The sequence below is a fragment of the Sciurus vulgaris genome, assembly GCF_902686455.1.
Source record: "Sciurus vulgaris genome assembly, chromosome: 8".
NCBI classification, from domain to species: Eukaryota; Metazoa; Chordata; class Mammalia; order Rodentia; family Sciuridae; genus Sciurus; species Sciurus vulgaris.
Window position 1 is genome coordinate 104,219,389 of NC_136468.1, and position 16,180 is coordinate 104,235,568.

The 16,180-nt window shown below is 46.7% G+C and overlaps 1 protein-coding gene across 7 annotated transcripts; it reads right to left on the reverse strand.

The window, feature by feature from the left end:
- Positions 1-3,186: 3,186 nt before the first annotated feature.
- Positions 3,187-15,463, reverse strand: POLM (DNA polymerase mu). Of its 7 annotated transcripts, none has more exons than XM_079151837.1 (11): positions 11,928-12,511; positions 10,614-10,794; positions 9,783-9,881; positions 9,483-9,653; positions 8,707-8,778; positions 7,486-7,606; positions 6,024-6,156; positions 5,772-5,874; positions 5,422-5,667; positions 5,266-5,349; positions 3,187-4,977 (listed from the first exon to the last, which is right to left on the reverse strand). In XM_079151837.1, the coding sequence occupies exons 1-11, from the start codon at positions 12,113-12,115 to the stop codon at positions 4,891-4,893; spliced, it is 1,485 nt and encodes a 494-aa protein (XP_079007963.1). In that variant the 5' UTR covers positions 12,116-12,511; the 3' UTR covers positions 3,187-4,890. The 7 variants fall into 7 exon arrangements, with proteins under 7 accessions (XP_079007963.1, XP_079007961.1, XP_079007960.1 ...); XM_079151835.1 differs by having other exon boundaries at positions 11,739-12,511; XM_079151834.1 differs by having other exon boundaries at positions 5,266-5,667; positions 12,370-15,463.
- Positions 15,464-16,180: the final 717 nt, after the last annotated feature.

Consider the following 16,180-nt stretch of genomic DNA (forward strand, 5'->3'; position numbering starts at 1 on the left):
AGACATATAGATTAATGGAACAAAACTGAGAGCTCAGTGGACAGGGGAAACCTTACATGGTAGTTAAAGAATTTTTAACAAGAGTGCCAAAGAATTCAATGGAGAAAGAATAATCTCTTTAACAACTGGATATTCACATGCAAAACAATGGAGTTGGACCTCTACCACATAGCAATATAAAAATTCATTCAAAATGGATTAATAACTTAAATGTGAGAGTAAAAACTATTAACCCTTAGAAGAAAATTTAGGATGAAACCTTCATGACCATAGCAATATTTCTTAAATATTATAAAGAAAAAAAGAAAAGCTACCAAAGGAAAAAATAGACAAATTGGACTTAATCAAATATAACAGTTTTTTGTTTGTTTATTTTCTGTTTTTTAATTGAGACAAAGGCTTGCTTTGTTCCCAGGCTGCTCAATTCATATACTCAAGTGATCCTCCTGCTCTGGCCTCCCAAGTAGCTGGGTCAAAGGTAAACAAAACCAACACAGGCTAATTTAAAAGTTTTAGGGCTTAAAAAGACACCATAAGAAAGTTATAAGATAACTCACAGAACAAGAGAAAATACAAATACTTGCAAATAATTTATCTGATAAGTCTGGTATTCAGAATATAAAAAACTCTTATAACTTAACAATAAAAGACAAATAACTCAGTTCAAAATGGGCAAAGGACATGAAGGGACAATTCTAAGAATAAATAACCAATAAGTATGTGAAAAGACGCTCAACATTATATCATTTAAGAAAATGGTTAATTAAATAAATCAAAACCACAATGAAATAGCACTTTACATCCACTAGTATGATTATTATTTAAAAAACAGGTGAGTATGGTGGGGTAGTTCAGTGGTAGAGCACTTTCCTAGCATACACAAGTCCCTAGGTTCTATCCCTAGCACAACAAAAACCAAACCAAAGGAAAAAAAATAGTAAAAGGTAGACTGAGAGTATACCACAGAGCCAAGGGTAGAGTACATGTTTAGTATGCATAAGACCCTGGATTCAATTCCCACCCCCAAAACAAATAATAAAAAAAGGCAAAAATATATGTAAGTTAGAAGAAAAAGGATATATCACTCAAACACTAAACAAAAAAAAAAAAAAAAAAAAGCTGGAGCAGCTACATTTCTATCAAAGTAGATTTCAGAACAATAAAATATTTCAGGAATAAAAGGATGTTGTATAACGATACTAAGAAGATATAAAAATCCCACAACAGAGGTTCAAAGTACATGAATGGCAATCTGATAATAACTGAAAGGAGAAATGAAGGAATCCACATTTATAGTTTAAGACTTCAAATTGGGTATGGGACTTAAATAATCCCACCATAATCCCAAGTGACTCAGGAGGCTGCAGCAGGAGAATCCCAAGTTCAAGGCCAGCTTTGCAAGATCTAGTCTCAAAATAAAAATGAAAAATGACTGGGGATGTAACTCAGCGGCAAAGTGCAAAGTGCCCGTGGTTCAATTCCCAGTACCAAAAAAAAAAAAAAAAGAAAAAGACTTCAAGTCTCCTCTCTCAGGAATTAATAGACTAAGTAAACAGAAAATAAATAAGGATACAGACATGAACACAGTGTCAACTAACTGTATCTAATCAACATTCAACATTTATAAAACACTCTACCCAGCAATAAGAATACACATTCTTCTAAAGTATACACATGAACATTCACCAACATAGATAATATCCTGGATCTTGACAAATTTTAAAGAATTAAGACAAGTTCAAAGCCAGCCTCAGCAATTTAGTGAGGCCCTAAGCAATTTTGTGAGACCCTGTCTCTAAGTAAAATATAAAAAGGGCTGGGGATTTGGTCAGTGGTTAAGCACCCTTTAGGTTCAATTCCCTGTACCTAAATAAATAAACTTTTTGAGACAGGGTCTTACTAAATTGCCCAGTGTATCCTCAAACTAGGAATGCTCCTGCCCCAGACTTCCAGGAAGCTGGATTACTGATATTACAGGGTCTTAAGAGACAATGCGCGTGAAGAATAGTGAGCATGCACTATGAGAACTTCTCTCACACCCTGGAGCCTGAACACTGGCTGTGAGCAGCAGAGCCAGGACTCAAACCACCACCCAGCTCCACAGAGAAATGTGACACATTAAACTGATCATCATAGTCCTCATGGAGGTGGTGATTAGTCATTCCTGCGTTCTGAACCATGGCTGATTGTGTGCACGTGGGCTCTCTTGTCTGAAACAGTCTCTGCCGACCTACTGGGGGACCTGATTGCACTCCAGGCGTGGAGAGATGAGCTAACCCACAGCCGCATTCTCTGTACATCTTTACCCTAAATCTGAAGGACAAGTATGTTTCTCCACTTCAGTCCTTGTGGCTTCAGAAGTTTCTGAACCTAAACCATTTATCAGCCTGGGAAGGGGAAGAGGAAAATGACTATTCTCTCCTTCTCTTAATGGGTTCATAATTTCTATTTTCACTTTCTAGTTTACTAAGAAGATAGTCCTACAATTGGTTAGAAATTTTTTTTTCCCAGCAATGTATGAGTGGAAACTTGAAATCAAATGAATTAAAGTCCTTTGAACTCAAAGAAATTTGTGAAAGTGGTAGATTGATGGGATCCCAAGTGTTAACTACGTGCCTATGACTGGCTGTAATTTTCTGCTTCCAGTTGGTGTCCATCATGAAACACAAGCTCATGAGTGCTTATTTTATTAAAATGTTACATATATGCTTTTCGGATGCTATGCTAAAAGAATAAACAATGATAGATATAAGGAATAAGGGATAAAAGGTCACTTAACAAAGCAAGTTTTGAAACAAAATTTTAGAGAAACAATTTTGTTTGGAACAATGAAAACATTTCTCTGTCAGTGCTGTAAAATTATATTTTTCATTTTATTAAAAAAAAGAATTAATATATAGACTGTTTGCTGACCCTAAGGAAATTAAACTGGAACTAAATATTAAAGATTAATGGGAAAAACCTTCCAATACTTGGGAACTGAACCACACTCTCCTAAATATTTCATGGGTCAAACAGAAAATCTCAAGAAGAATTAGAAAACAGTTTTGGTTGAATAAAAAAATGAAAATATACCCAATGGGTATAGTGGCACACAGCTGTAATCCCAGCAATTTGGGAGGTTGAGGCAGGAGAATCACAAGTTCAAAGTCAGCCTCAGCAACTTAGCAAGGCCCCAAGCAATGGTAGAGTGTGTGCTTAGTATTCACAAGGCCCTGGTTTCAATCCCCAGAAAGTAAGGGAAAGAAAGAAAAGAAGGAAGGCAGTTAGTGCTACTGACCTACTATAGAACAGCTAAAATAAACACCAAAAATATCAAGTGCTGACAGATACTCAGTAACTATTACTAGAAAATGTTTAACTTATATGGGTGGCTCACACTGTTGGTAAACTGAAAAATGGCACAGGCATTCTGAATAATTTAATTCTTTCTTATAAACATATTTTTCATATAACCCAATACTCCTATACCTTCATATTTATCCAAGAGAATTGAAAATGTATGTTACACACTAATTTATACACATGTGGCTACAGTAGCTCTATTCATAATCATCAAACCCTGGAAACAATCTAAACATTCTTCAATAGCTGAACAGATAAACCCTGGAACACCCATGGCATGGAATATTATGTGCAATAAAGAAAAATAAACTATCAATACATGCAACAACCTGAGTATATCTCCAAGGCATGCTGAGAGAAGCAAGTAACAGGAAGGATTTGGTTCCACTTCTATGATATTCTGGAGAAGGCAAAGCAGCAGGGACAGAGAACAAAATGAGTGAGTTGGGATAGGAAGCATGTAGCCATAATGCAGTGGTATAAGGCAATGTTTTGGGGGACAGACCTGTTGTGTCCTGAGGTAGCAGAGTCTACACCTGTGTTAAAGCGCATAAAAACATACCCTAAAAGATTCCATTTTATTTCACATTAATTGTAAACACTTTTTGATGTGGTGAGTGATCTGGGAAGCTATGACTGACAAGATGACCTTGTGTCAAGTCCTGAAGGAGTTGCAGAGTGGCAAAGGCAAAGGCCCTAAAGGAGATCAAGGAACACACAGGTCACCTGTGTGCCCAGCCCATTTCAGTGCTTCTGCCTCAGAGAGGTGAGAGAGTCAGCCACATGGAGGCTGAGCACATCAGTAGGAAGTGGTGAAACAGGAAGCAACTGAGGGGTGGGGTGGGGGGTGTTGAGAGGGGAGTACAGATGAGGTTGGCAGGGGTGGCAGAAATGCTAGAGCCCTAGCAGGGGAGACTTCTGGGTTTGGAACTGCCATAGGACTATGAGCAAGAAGTGGCACAGTGTGACCTGTTTTGAAGTATGCAGAGTACAGGCCTTAAAGGCAGAAGCAGGAAGCCTGGGTAGGGGCTATAGTGCCAAAATCCCAGCACTGAAAGTTCTCTTGATGGGCCTTCACCCACTCCAGCCTGCAGCATACCCCTTATTACCTCCACAGAGGGCTCCTCACAACAAGAACTACAGCTTCCACCCCATGGCTCAAGTGCAGGGCAAAGACACATGGTTCTCTTTTGGGCACTTATGAATGTGGGGCACTGTATAGAAGACACAGCAACCACACCTCTCCTTGATTGCTTGCACTGGGACTGCAGGCTCTGCCACAGCTCCATGACATGAACACTGTTCAGATTTCCTGACCCAGGGTGGGACCCTAAGGCCTGGGGAGGTTGAAAGCTGACCCAGGGTCACACAGCTATAAGGCTGGAGAATGAGGAAGGTCCCACCTCACAGAAACTTCCACAGGTAAAGACTCTTCCATGTGGAGGTGAGAATGTGGGGTGGCAGTATATCTTCTGCTTGGAGACATTCAGTCAAGTGTCCAGCAATACCTCATTTCCGAAGAGGAATGGAGGCAGATGGACTGGATCAGGCATTTCTCTGCTCTGGGGGAAGGTACTTGAGGCCCAAGTGTTTGAAGATGTCTTCTTCAGAAACCACATGGAAAAATGTTTTCTGCAACAGAAATAGGGGCTTCAGAAGCTGAGGGTCATGCCCAATGGCACCACCACACAATGCACAGGGTGCCCAGCCAAAATGGCTCCCATGGAGACAAGCTAGATGGGGAGGCAGAGCCCAGTGCTAAGGCAGGATGTCTTTTGGGGAGGGCCAGAACCTAGGAGGTAAGACCAAGATCTAGGCATTGTGGGTTCCAGAATGGAGGGATGTGGGGCCATTTCAGGCTGTGATCTAGGAAGCTATGTGGCTATGGGGTCTCTTTCCCATCCTAATTTCTTGACATACCTGCACTGGGTCAAAGAGTCCATGGCTGTTCAGACATAGTCCCTTCTCTTTCCGGCTGTATCGGCGCAGCTCCCGCTCAAAAAGCTGGGGGAAGTAACTGCCCTCAGTATGGTTGGCCCACCCTGGCCCTGGCAGTCTCAGCAGCACACAACCTACCTGGGATCCAGTCCAGCCAAGCAGAGCAAAAGGGAACTGGCTAATGGGGGCAACCACCAGATCCACCCTCACAGCTTTCCAGGCTGAGCAGGGCTTCAGAACACCCCCCAAAAGAGCTCCTGGGGATTGTGGCAGGCGGAAAATGCAGAAACTCCTCTCAAAGGCATCCAGGGTATGGCTCCGCCGGGTCAGCTGAGTGGGGGACCCTAAGTGGCTGGCGTGGTGCTGATGGTACAGGATGAGTCCCTGTGGGGAGAGGCAGATGTGGCCAGGCACAACCACGATACTAGGAGAATGGAAGGTCAGGCAGCAGTCAACTCTTGGGCAGAGGCATCAGAGGCCCTCCTCACCTTGCTCTGCAGGCAGCATACAACTCTGGGCAGCAATCCCTCCTCCTGGCCCTCCTCAGGGTGGGTAATGAGGAAGTCCACATCGTGGCCCTGCAACTTCCCCCTGAGAAGGACAAGGATATAGCCCTCATTCCAGCTATTAGTCATGCCCCTTCCAGTGAATGGGAAAGCCACCTTAATGTCCATAACTCAGGTCCCTGCATTGGGGAGAGACCTGGAAGTGAGCCCAAAGGATATGTCAAACCCCCTCACCTTCGAAAGCCACCAGTCAGCGTGACAGTGGCTCCAGGCAGGGCCTGTACCACTACTGCCTCCACCAGTTGCTGAAGAGCCTCGGCATCAGGCCGTCCAACTGGAGTGTTTAGGTCTTCGTGGTGCTGGAGCCCTGTGGGCAGCAGAGTCCTCCTGACTCTCAGCCTGCATTCCCCACAGAGCCCCATCGTATAGTATCAGGCAGTCACCAGCCTGTGGCTGTGAGATGAGGAGAGGCCTCTGAGGAAGGAGAGGCTATGGTAGGAGCAGAGTGATCCCAACAGAAGCATGACTCTATCCTCTTTAAAATATTAAATTTTAATTTCGAGATAATTGTAAATTCACATGCAGTTGATGGGAGTAAGAGATGCTCTGTGCCCTTTACCTAGTTCCCCTCAAAGGTAACATCTTACAAAACTTGTAAAACCCAATATAAGGAAACTGATGTTGACACAGGCAACATCAGATATCCCTTTTAAGATTTCAGTTTTCCCATAAATAAAATGCAACCAAGAGGTGGCAAAAAGATGTGAAGAAGATAATTCCACCAACAGGAACCCATCTTTTAGCCTGCTTCTGTCTCCTCACCTTCAAGGGGGCATCACTGTACCTTTCACATGTAGTTAAGGAAAGATTTAAGTGTGAAGAACAATAGCATCCAACACAGAGCAAGCTCTTAGTAAACGTAGATGGTCATATTATCTACCTTTGTCCTGAGAATAGGTGACTGTAGGTTTCTCTGCCTGTCACCTGAACTATGCAGCAGCCCCAGGGAGATGGGCAAAGAGGTGGGGAATGGGCACACTGCTGGTTATGGTACCTTTAGCAAAGCCCTCAACCAGGCTAGGTCCAGACAGTATGGTAGCAGCAACCATGCAGGACACAGAGGAGAATGAGTGCCTGCTCAATACCTGCCACATGCTGCATCAGAGAGGAGTTTATAGAATTCCACATTATCGTTCTTCCCATTTCACAGAAAAGGTAACTAAGATTCAGAGAGTTTAGTCTTGGGACCATGGTCACCTATCTGGAAAATGGTGGAGAGGACTCAAACCCCAGGACCAACAAACCCTGAGGTTCATGTTCTTCTTGTGTGTTGGCATCACGCCTGCAGGACTCAGCTGACCCATATGCACAAGGCACACACTGGATAGGCCAACTCCCAGGCTGTCCTTCACTTAGGTCCAAGCCTATCCAGAGGCAACCACATAGGTCCTAGAGGCCAGGGCAGTGGCCATAACTGCTCACTGAAAGGGCCACAGCAGATCCTGACTGCAGGCAGGGAGACCCCCAAGACGTCCACTACCTGACACCAGGACTCCTTCACATCTGCTATTCTCCCACATCTGCTATTCAAGCCATCAGTACATCTAGTGCCGGTGCTAGGGTTTCAGTGTGCAGAAGTTTCCAGATTTGAGTGGCTTTGTGGAAGCCCAATGCCAGTCCTCTCTTGGGAGCTCACCTGCTTTCTGCTGCTTGGTCAGTCTCTGGGGTTGTCCTCGGAGATCATCCAGGGTTCGCAGCCCTTCCTGGTACCAGCGGTTGGCAGTCTTCACTCCAACCCCAAAGATCTGGGTGAAAAGCTACGTAGAGGAAGGAACAATTGGGACAGGAATAAAGGTTCTGTGGGAGGATGCACCTGCGGGTGTTGCCCTCATGCCCACAGTCATGAGTTGAGGACTCAAACCCAGTGTCTGGCCTGCCCAGCCCATTCTCACAGAGGCGTGAACCCACACATCCTGGCAGTAGCCCCAGGAAAGGCAACATGTTGGGGGCTTTGCTGCAAGACCTTAGTGAGTTACCTCCTCACCCCTATCCTAAAACATCAATCCAGCCTATGCTTCCAACAGAACCAAAAGTCATCCTAATGTGTCTCTTAGTTCACTGGGAAAACCATGCCTCTCCCATCTACAGCAGCTGGAACTTATTTTGTGATTCTCCTCAAGAGAAGGCAAAAACAATATGGAGTTAATAAATGAGAGGATGGTTTCAGCAGATGTACTGGACAGGCTGGCTAGGTTTACTCAAGGTTTCAGAATAGCAGGATGGTAGATGCTGCTCTCACCCAAGGCTCCCACACACAAAGGGAAGGAGTGGAGAGGGTCTGAACACGGACCAGTTCAGAGGGACCCTGGGCCAAGCATGTCACCTGCCAATGGGCCAGGCACTCAGATTCTTCCCAGGAATTTTGGAATGTCAGAGCAGATAAACTGAGGCATCCAGAAGTGTTGGAGGTGCTTCCCTACCAGGTTAGCAGTGAGCAGGCACAGGGGGAGGATGCACCATGTAGACAAGTAGGTCCCCAGTACAGAGAAAGTAACACACAAGATCACAGAAACACAGTGCAGAGTGGCAGCCCTGCACACAACTTGAGTCCTGTGGCACCCAAGAATAGGTTATACTTTGTTTGATGTGCTAATATGCTTAAAATTATTTCATCAAAAACAGTCCGATGAAAACAGATGGTGCTCAGTGATCTAGAAAACTCCCCATGCCCAAAACAGGCTTCTGCCTGCCTGTCTCCACTTAGTGGCCAGAGCATATCAGATGTCTGCTTAGCTGCCATTTCCTCAGTAAGACCTTCCCTGACCCCAGAGCTGGATCAGCCATCCCTCCTTGCCTCCCTGTAAATGTTTGGACTGTGCTGTGCACCCCTGCCAGGTTCTCAGCTCCACATGCGCACCTTCATGGTCTGGTACCTCTCTGAGCAACGAACTCTCTCCACCTCCTCACACACTCCATGCTCCAGTAGCTCCTGGGGGAGGAGACAAAGCAAAACACTGAGCCACAGGGACTAGAAAGAGAACAGTAGTCAGTGTAGGGGGTCCAAGGATGGGGTGGTCCTCTCCACATCCAAAGACAGGGGCTTTGTGGCGTCAAGATACAGGGAGACTTAGTAATGGACATTGTGCCAAGGGAGGTGACAAAAGTTGCTGGGGATGGGGTAGAGCTCTAACCTCAAAGCTCCTTGGGGCTGGAGTTACAACAGCTGAGGTCCCAGGTAATTAATATTAGTCATCTCTCAGATAAATAACAAGCTCCAAGATCTATAAACATTTACTTTTTAAAAATATATATCACTTCACCTAAAAGCATCTTTTGTTACTTTGTGCTCTCAATGAAAGTGCACAAAAGGGCAGCTTGACATTTTGGGTTTTCAAAAACTTACACTTGGTTGCTCTCTTCCATCACCCTGGGCAGTTTGGGACAAATGACATTGACACCAATGCCAGAAGCTCCCTTCATTCAGTCCTCTCAGTCACCCTGAGGGAGGTGAGTGACTCACACAAGGAATTTGTGCTAAAGGTGGACTGTTGTGGTTTTGGAGCAGCATCTGTGTGCATGTTTGTCTGTCCCTCCATATTGGGCTCTGAACCACCAAGACTTATGGCAGTTTCATTGGGCCCCAGGGCCTCCCCACACCAACCACTTACCTGGCTACACATGGCAGGAGCCTACCTGGACAATCCTGGAAGAATGTTCTCCAAAGTGGGGCAACCCCTGCAGTTGACTTAGGGATGTGACAGGGCAAGGAAGGGCTCTGAGCACAGAGGCCGCTCTGCGGAAGGAGAGAAGGCGGCCCTCACTGCCTTCGAAGCCTGCTGCCTCTGCCAGAGTCTCCAAGGCCTCCTGCAGGGAGAGGCCCTTGGTTAAGGGGCAAGAGGGCAGGTCATTTTGCCCCAGTCCACCAGCTACCATCTAGCTGTACCAATGTCCCTGTACCTGTAAGACTAGAAACTGCTCACAGACATGGCTTACCGAGAGGATGGTATTATGGTGCGTGAGGGGGGTGGGACGCTGGCAGGCATAAATCGACACCCACACTGGGCTTAGGGGCTCATTCTTGGGCTCAACCACCTGGAGAAAGGCAATGCACAAATCATGAGGCTTCAGGGCTGACAGAACCAGGCAGCGATCAGAGTCCTGACTCTCCTGAGTATTCACCTTGGGCCCTCTGGAGTTCACAGGACAGAGGTAGTGAACTATAGGCATGGGCAGAGGGAGACACAGCCATGGGTCTTGGTGGTTCAGAGACCAATGTGGAGGAACAGATAGACTGCACTGCAGAAGAGGCTGAGGACAGGGCTCTTCAGACCAGCGTAGTAGCAGCAATATCTGCTAGTCCTCACAGTACACTTTTCCTGCCACTGCACACATTGCATGTGCTACACTTCCCCACATCCTCACAATCAAGTAGGCTAGGGACAATGAAGTATCAAGGTTAGGGAGCATGCCTTCTGCCTCATGACTCATAGGCAGAACCAGGATTTGTATGCAGGCAGTCTAACTCTCTAGTGTCCCAAGGATAGGCTACTACCAATCCATGGGTCATCCCAACTACTCAGTGAGGAAGAAGTGAGGCCCCAGGGGCAGGGGCTGCCACACTTTGAAAGGCATGAAGTAGTTAAAAATAAATGGTCTCCAAGTGGTAAGGACAGAAGCTAGGGTAGTCCAGCCTCAGCCTCTGCTATGGCTCCTCTGCTGGTTCTCAGGCATCGCTGGTGGTCTGGGCCGAGCCCTCTGGAGGGCACTGAAGCACTGCTGCTGCACATCACCTATCCCAACTTAGTTAGACCTGCACTGGCTTACCTCCAGGCGGTGCCGGTCCTCCACAGAGACAGGCTGCCCAGCTGCCATGCTTTCTGTGAACCAGCTGATGTCCAGCAGAGCTGGGTGGGGGCAGCACGGGAGAGCAGCAGCCATGTGCTCCTGCCAGCAGATGGCCTCCTTCACTGAGGTCTGCTCCATCACCACATGTGTCACCTCGGAGCTGGGCAAAAGCAAAGGAAGACTGTGAAACCCGTTGCCCTTCCTGTTTGGTTCCATACCTTTAAGCCTTTACTCTTACTGTACCCTCTGCATGGTCATTGCCTTTCATTCTTCAAATGTCACCTCCTCTAGAAAGCCTCTCAAGCCCCTCCTGGTGTATGAAAATTTTCACCACTTTTAGAACTGAGGTTTTCTGCTCTAGTTATGTTCACAAGCCAGCCTGGCTTTGTGTTAACTTGCCTGAATGCTTCTCAACCTCACAGAAAAGAATGTATTATGGTCTGGGACCAGATGGTCTTTATTTCAGTGGCAGGATTTAAGCACAGATGCCAGAGCCTGTCTCCTTTTGTCTGAACCCCAGCCCTAAAAAGTTGCTGTGTACCCCTGGGCAAGTCTAGTCTCCATACATCCTCCTCTATAAAACAGAAATAACTAACACCTGGTGGAGCTGTTGTAAAAAAATAGCATCCTGTGCACTGTGTGAGTGGGTCTGGTGCACGATCCTATACCTTGGAAATGTTTAAATACAAAATAGTAAATAAAAGCTTCGGGAAGCACTGGCCCCAAATCCATTTGGTTCCCCTAATCTCAAAATTCAGGACGGTTCATGTGGTTCCGAGGACAGGAGGGCTGCGAGCAAATACTACTTCTAATTATTCCTCCCCTGAATGGCTCTTTGAAAAGCCTCTAGCTTGATTATCAATAATCGTATAGAACATTCCTGGCATTCTTAATAGCAACCTTGCTGGGATTGTGGCTCCACGCCTGTAATCTCAGTGACTGGGGAAGCTGGGGCAGGTTTGAGGACAATTTCTGCAACTTAGCAAGACCCCGTCTTAAAAAAATAAAATAAAATAAAGGGCTGGAGATGTAGCTCAGCGGTAAAGGGTCCTTGGATTCAATCCCCAGTACCGGAAAAGAAATATCCCTTTCAAGAAAGATTACTTGACCGAGAAGAGCCAGAGATAACTTGGAATCCAATGACGTAGGTGGAGCCGCCCCGCAGGAGCACGGCATTTATCACCTGGGCTTCTGTCAGGAAGGGCCCGGCGAAAAAGCCTGCGAAGCCGGAACCCCACCAACTCCCGGTCCTCGCAGTGCCCCACGCGGGGGCCGCCCTCGAGGTCCGCACACCTGTAGAAGTCGAGGACACGGAAACCCTTGGACAGCGCCAGGCGTGTGAGAAAGGCCCGGCGGCTACGGCCCATGCGCGGTTCGGCCAGATAGATGGCGACGCCAGGAAAGAGCACTAAGGGCGGTGTGGAGGGGGCTACAGTGCCACCGGAATTTCCGACCCGAAGTCGCCGCCGTTTCGGGAGCATCTGGGAACCAACGCCGGCTATGGCGGAAGAAAAGCGGTCCACAGCCGGAAGGAAGGACAGCGGAAATAAAGGAAGGTGGGCGACTACCGAAGGAAAACAGGGAAAAGCCTGTTGGAAGAGGAAGTGGCACCTAGCTCCACAGTCGGCCCCGCCCTATGCAAATGAGGTCCCCGTGGAACTCGCCCTTAAGGCTGGTCGGAGGCCCCGCCTCTATGCAAATAACACGCGAGGAACACGCCTTCTATTCAAATTACCGTTCCGGAAGGCCCCGATTTACTTTTCGGGCGGGGCGTGAAGAGAGGCTCGCGGCGGTCGGAAGCTGGAGCCTGGTCCTTTTCTGGGGCGGGGCCTTGTTCTCGGAGTGGGCGGAGCTGGTCGGAGAGGTCCTCGGCCCGGGCCCCGGATCCACACAAGTCGTGGATTCCCTTGTGCCCCGGGTGGGTGGGACTTCGAGACCCTGCAGCCTGCGGGGTCCACGTGTGCTCGTGCGGTGGCCGCTATTGATGCGTGCGGAAAGTTTTCTAGCGGAATGGTGTTGAGACAACTGGCTGGCTACTTGGAAAAATAGAAATTGGCTCTCTCCCTCACTGCTTAACACCAAATAAATTCCACATGAATCAAACATTTAAATCTGAAAAAGAAACCAAAACCGTTCTGGAAAAAAGTCTATGTTTTTATGATCTAAGTATTGTAGTTAACTTGGGAATACCAAAGCAAAAAAGAAAAGAACTGGATCACATGCAAAGTTAAAATAGGTTTAAAAATTAAAGACAAAATGGGGGAAACGTGACATTTTAAAATTAAGACTAATTCTCAGAAGTCGGAAAAATGCTAAAACAAAAAAGAATAAAACAACAAAAAGGGGGGAATAACATTTTCCACAGATGAATAAGGAGGAGACAATGGTGTAATAGAAGAATTAGCAAAGAAACACTATTGGGGGATTTTCCCATACAATTATGACCAAATCTCCAAACCTGTGTAGTCATTAAAGAAGTGCAAGTTTAGATAATAATATCTTCACCTGTTGTGTTATCAAACATGTAAGAAAATAATGGCACATGTTGGTGTGAGGGGAAATGTCAATATGTAGGAGGGGCTCTGGAAGCCAAATTAGCAACCATATCCAACAAAATGACAAAACCATACTTTTTTTGGGGGGTGGGGCTAACCAGGGATTGAACTCGGGCACTCAGCCACTGAGCCACATCCCCAGCCCTATTTTGTATTTTATTTAGGAACAGGGTCTCACTGAGTTGTTTAGCCCATCGCTTTTGCTGAGGCTGGGTTTGGGAATTTAAGATCCTCCTGCTTCAGCCTCCCCAGCTGCTGGGATTACAGGTGTGTGCCGCTGTTGTCCAGCCAAAACCACATATTGATCCAGCAGTTCCTTTCCTTCCTCAACCCTGAACTGTATACTCCTCCAGCCCTGTACTACCAGCCAGTGGTTTTTTCTCCCCTCCACTGCCCAACACCACTGCCTTTTTTATTGTCTTCCTTGGGCCCTGTCTGCCCCAGTTCTGACTGACAGAGGGCACAGGGCTGAGAGGGAGAGGCTAGTGACTTAGTCCAGTCAACCTCTTGCCCTCCCTCTCCTTCTGTCAGACTCCATATCCAAGCCTATACTTTCACACCACAGTGAGAAGTCTTGGGTGTGCCCCCTCTCTCCCTACTCCTCTGCTACCAGCAGGATCAGAGCCTTTGTCCCACATCTGTGATCCCAGCTCCTGCTCTCCTCAAGGCACAGCTCTGCCTGAAAGGACCTTCCCACTGTCCTGCCTCAGCCAGGGCAGCTGGGCTTACCTTAAATATTGCACAGGCAATATTTAATAACACTTCAGACTTGAATATTCAAACCTCTGGGCAGCTGTGCACAAATATTTGTGCAAAGAATTCCCCTCAAGTTTCAAAGAAACTGCCTGGCTTAGAAATCGCTAGGACCTTGGAGTGGTTGGTACAAAGTGTCTTCTGAAACCACTTGGGTGCTGACCATTATGAAGACTATCCATGGCAGGTGATGTGGGTGGTGAAAGAGATGGAGTGGGACACTCATCTGCTCTGCCCTGTACTCCAGGGAGAAATGGCCTGCCATAGGTGTGGGTGGGGGGCAACTGGAAACATAATTTTCTGCTGCTTATAATTTTACTTTATATGCTGCCAAAGTAAGCACCCTTCTGTTTCTGAGATGATCTCCTGTCTCAGAGATTAAGTTCCTACTCTGTATTGTAAGTGTGCGGTGAATGTGGTGTGTGTATTTGTGTGCATTAGAGAGTAGGAAGGTGTTTCTGGAGAATAGGCAGAATAAAGAACTGTGGGAGGAGGGTATGTCACCACAGCGGGGATCCATGCTCTGGCTGAGAATATACAGGGGCTGGAGATGGCTTTGGCAACAGGCCAGAAACAGGGGTTGGGGCAGGTCAGGACCTGAGTGTGCCCAGGAGCCACCTGGAAGGAGTTGTCTTTCCCAGAGTGTGACCCTTGGGCTTTGGGAAAGATCCCACTGAAGGGAGGCTTCAGGTTATCTCATGCACACATGGAAATTGTCTTTATGCTTCCATCCTCACTTGGCCTGATCTCTCCATAATGGTCTGTGGTGATCACTAAGGGAAGGCAGTGAGGAGTCAGCCTGGAAAGGCAGGGAGACTGCCACAGGAGCAGGGATGAGGCATGTCCCCTCTCCTGAGTACAGTGGAGCAGGATGCCCCTGAGCACTCCAAATAATCTGATGCGCAGGCCCTCCCCAAGCAGTCTGATTTAATAGGCCTGGGTGTGGCCTGGGTATTAGCATTTAAAAATCTTTCCAGTGACTTTGATATGTGGCCAAGGTGAAACGCACTGCTCTGGAGAAAAGGGCCTGCTATAGTTGGGTCTGGAGTGTCCCCCAAAGGCCCATGTGTTAAAGACTTTGTCCTCAGCTTGGCAGCTATGGAGGTGGTATAAACTTTAAGAAGTGGTGCTTAGTTAGAGGTCTTAGGTCACTGGGGACTTGCCATTGAAAGGGATTATGGGTCAGGTGTGGTGGTGCACACCTGTAATCCTAGCAACTTGGGAGGCTAAGGCAGGACCCCATCTCAAAATTAAAAATAAAAAGGGCCGGGGATGTAGGCCAGCAGTACAGTGCCTGCGGAAAAGGAAGGAAAGAAGAAAGAAAGGAGGGAAAGAAAGAAAGTTCCTGTGGGGTGTTGGTCTCCCACCCACCCCGACTCTGATTCCTGATGGCTTGCGCCACCGTGTGCTCCTTCATGATGTACCACTACCTCACCACAGGCCCAAAAGCCCCAAAAGCAATAGAGCCAACAACAGACCATGGACCGAAACCTCTAAAACTCTGAACTAAAATAAATGTTTTCTATGTATAAGTTGATTACCTCAGGGTTTTTTGTTTTTGTTTGTTTCGTTGTTTTTGTTTTGAGACAGGGTCTCACCAAGTTGCTAAAGTTAGCCTCAAACTTACAATCCTCCTGCCTCAGTCTCCAGAGTCACTGGGATTACAGGTGAATGCCATCACACCTGGGCTCAGCTATTTGGTTATGATAACAGAAAGTTGACTAGCACAGGGCCCTTCAGAGAGAGGGAGACATTGACAACAAATTTATGTCTATAAAAGCAAAATCTGGCTACCACTTAAATATCTAATAGTCAAGATCTGGTGGAATAAATGTTGCTATGTCCACATCACAGAATACCATGCAATCATTAAACATGATTCTGTACAGTTTTACTCATATCTCCAAAATACTATAATACCCCAAATATTCTTTGGGGAACAACTTCACACACCGGTGCATCCATACCAAGGAATACTAGGCAGCCTCGAGATGACAGGGATGGTGGGACAACAGCTTAGATGAGATTCAAATGTTTTATGTTAAGTGAGAAGAGCCATCTGTAGTAGGCTCTGATTCTGTCAAGAAAATTTGGAAAAGGCAAAGCTATAGGGCAGAAAACAGACCAATGATTGGCAGGATTGGCGTGGGGAGCAGAGGTTGACTGCAAAGGGCCATGAGGGAATTTGAGAGTGATGGGATGTTCCTGAGCTATGGTGGAGGTTCCAGAACTGTGTTT

What these genes read in the sequence shown, in the direction of transcription:
- POLM (XM_079151833.1), bottom strand. Translation starts at nt 12,115, where the DNA reads ATGCTCCCGAAACGGCGGCGACTTCGGGTCGGAAATTCCGGTGGCACT. An exon ending in ACCATAATACCATCCTCTCG is followed by an intron (nt 9,654 to 9,782) that starts GTAAGCCATGTC and finishes CTCTCCCTGCAG; the next exon opens with GAGGCCTTGGAGACTCTGGC. An exon ending in ATTCTTCCAGGATTGTCCAG is followed by an intron (nt 8,779 to 9,482) that starts GTAGGCTCCTGC and finishes CTCCTCCCCCAG; the next exon opens with GAGCTACTGGAGCATGGAGT.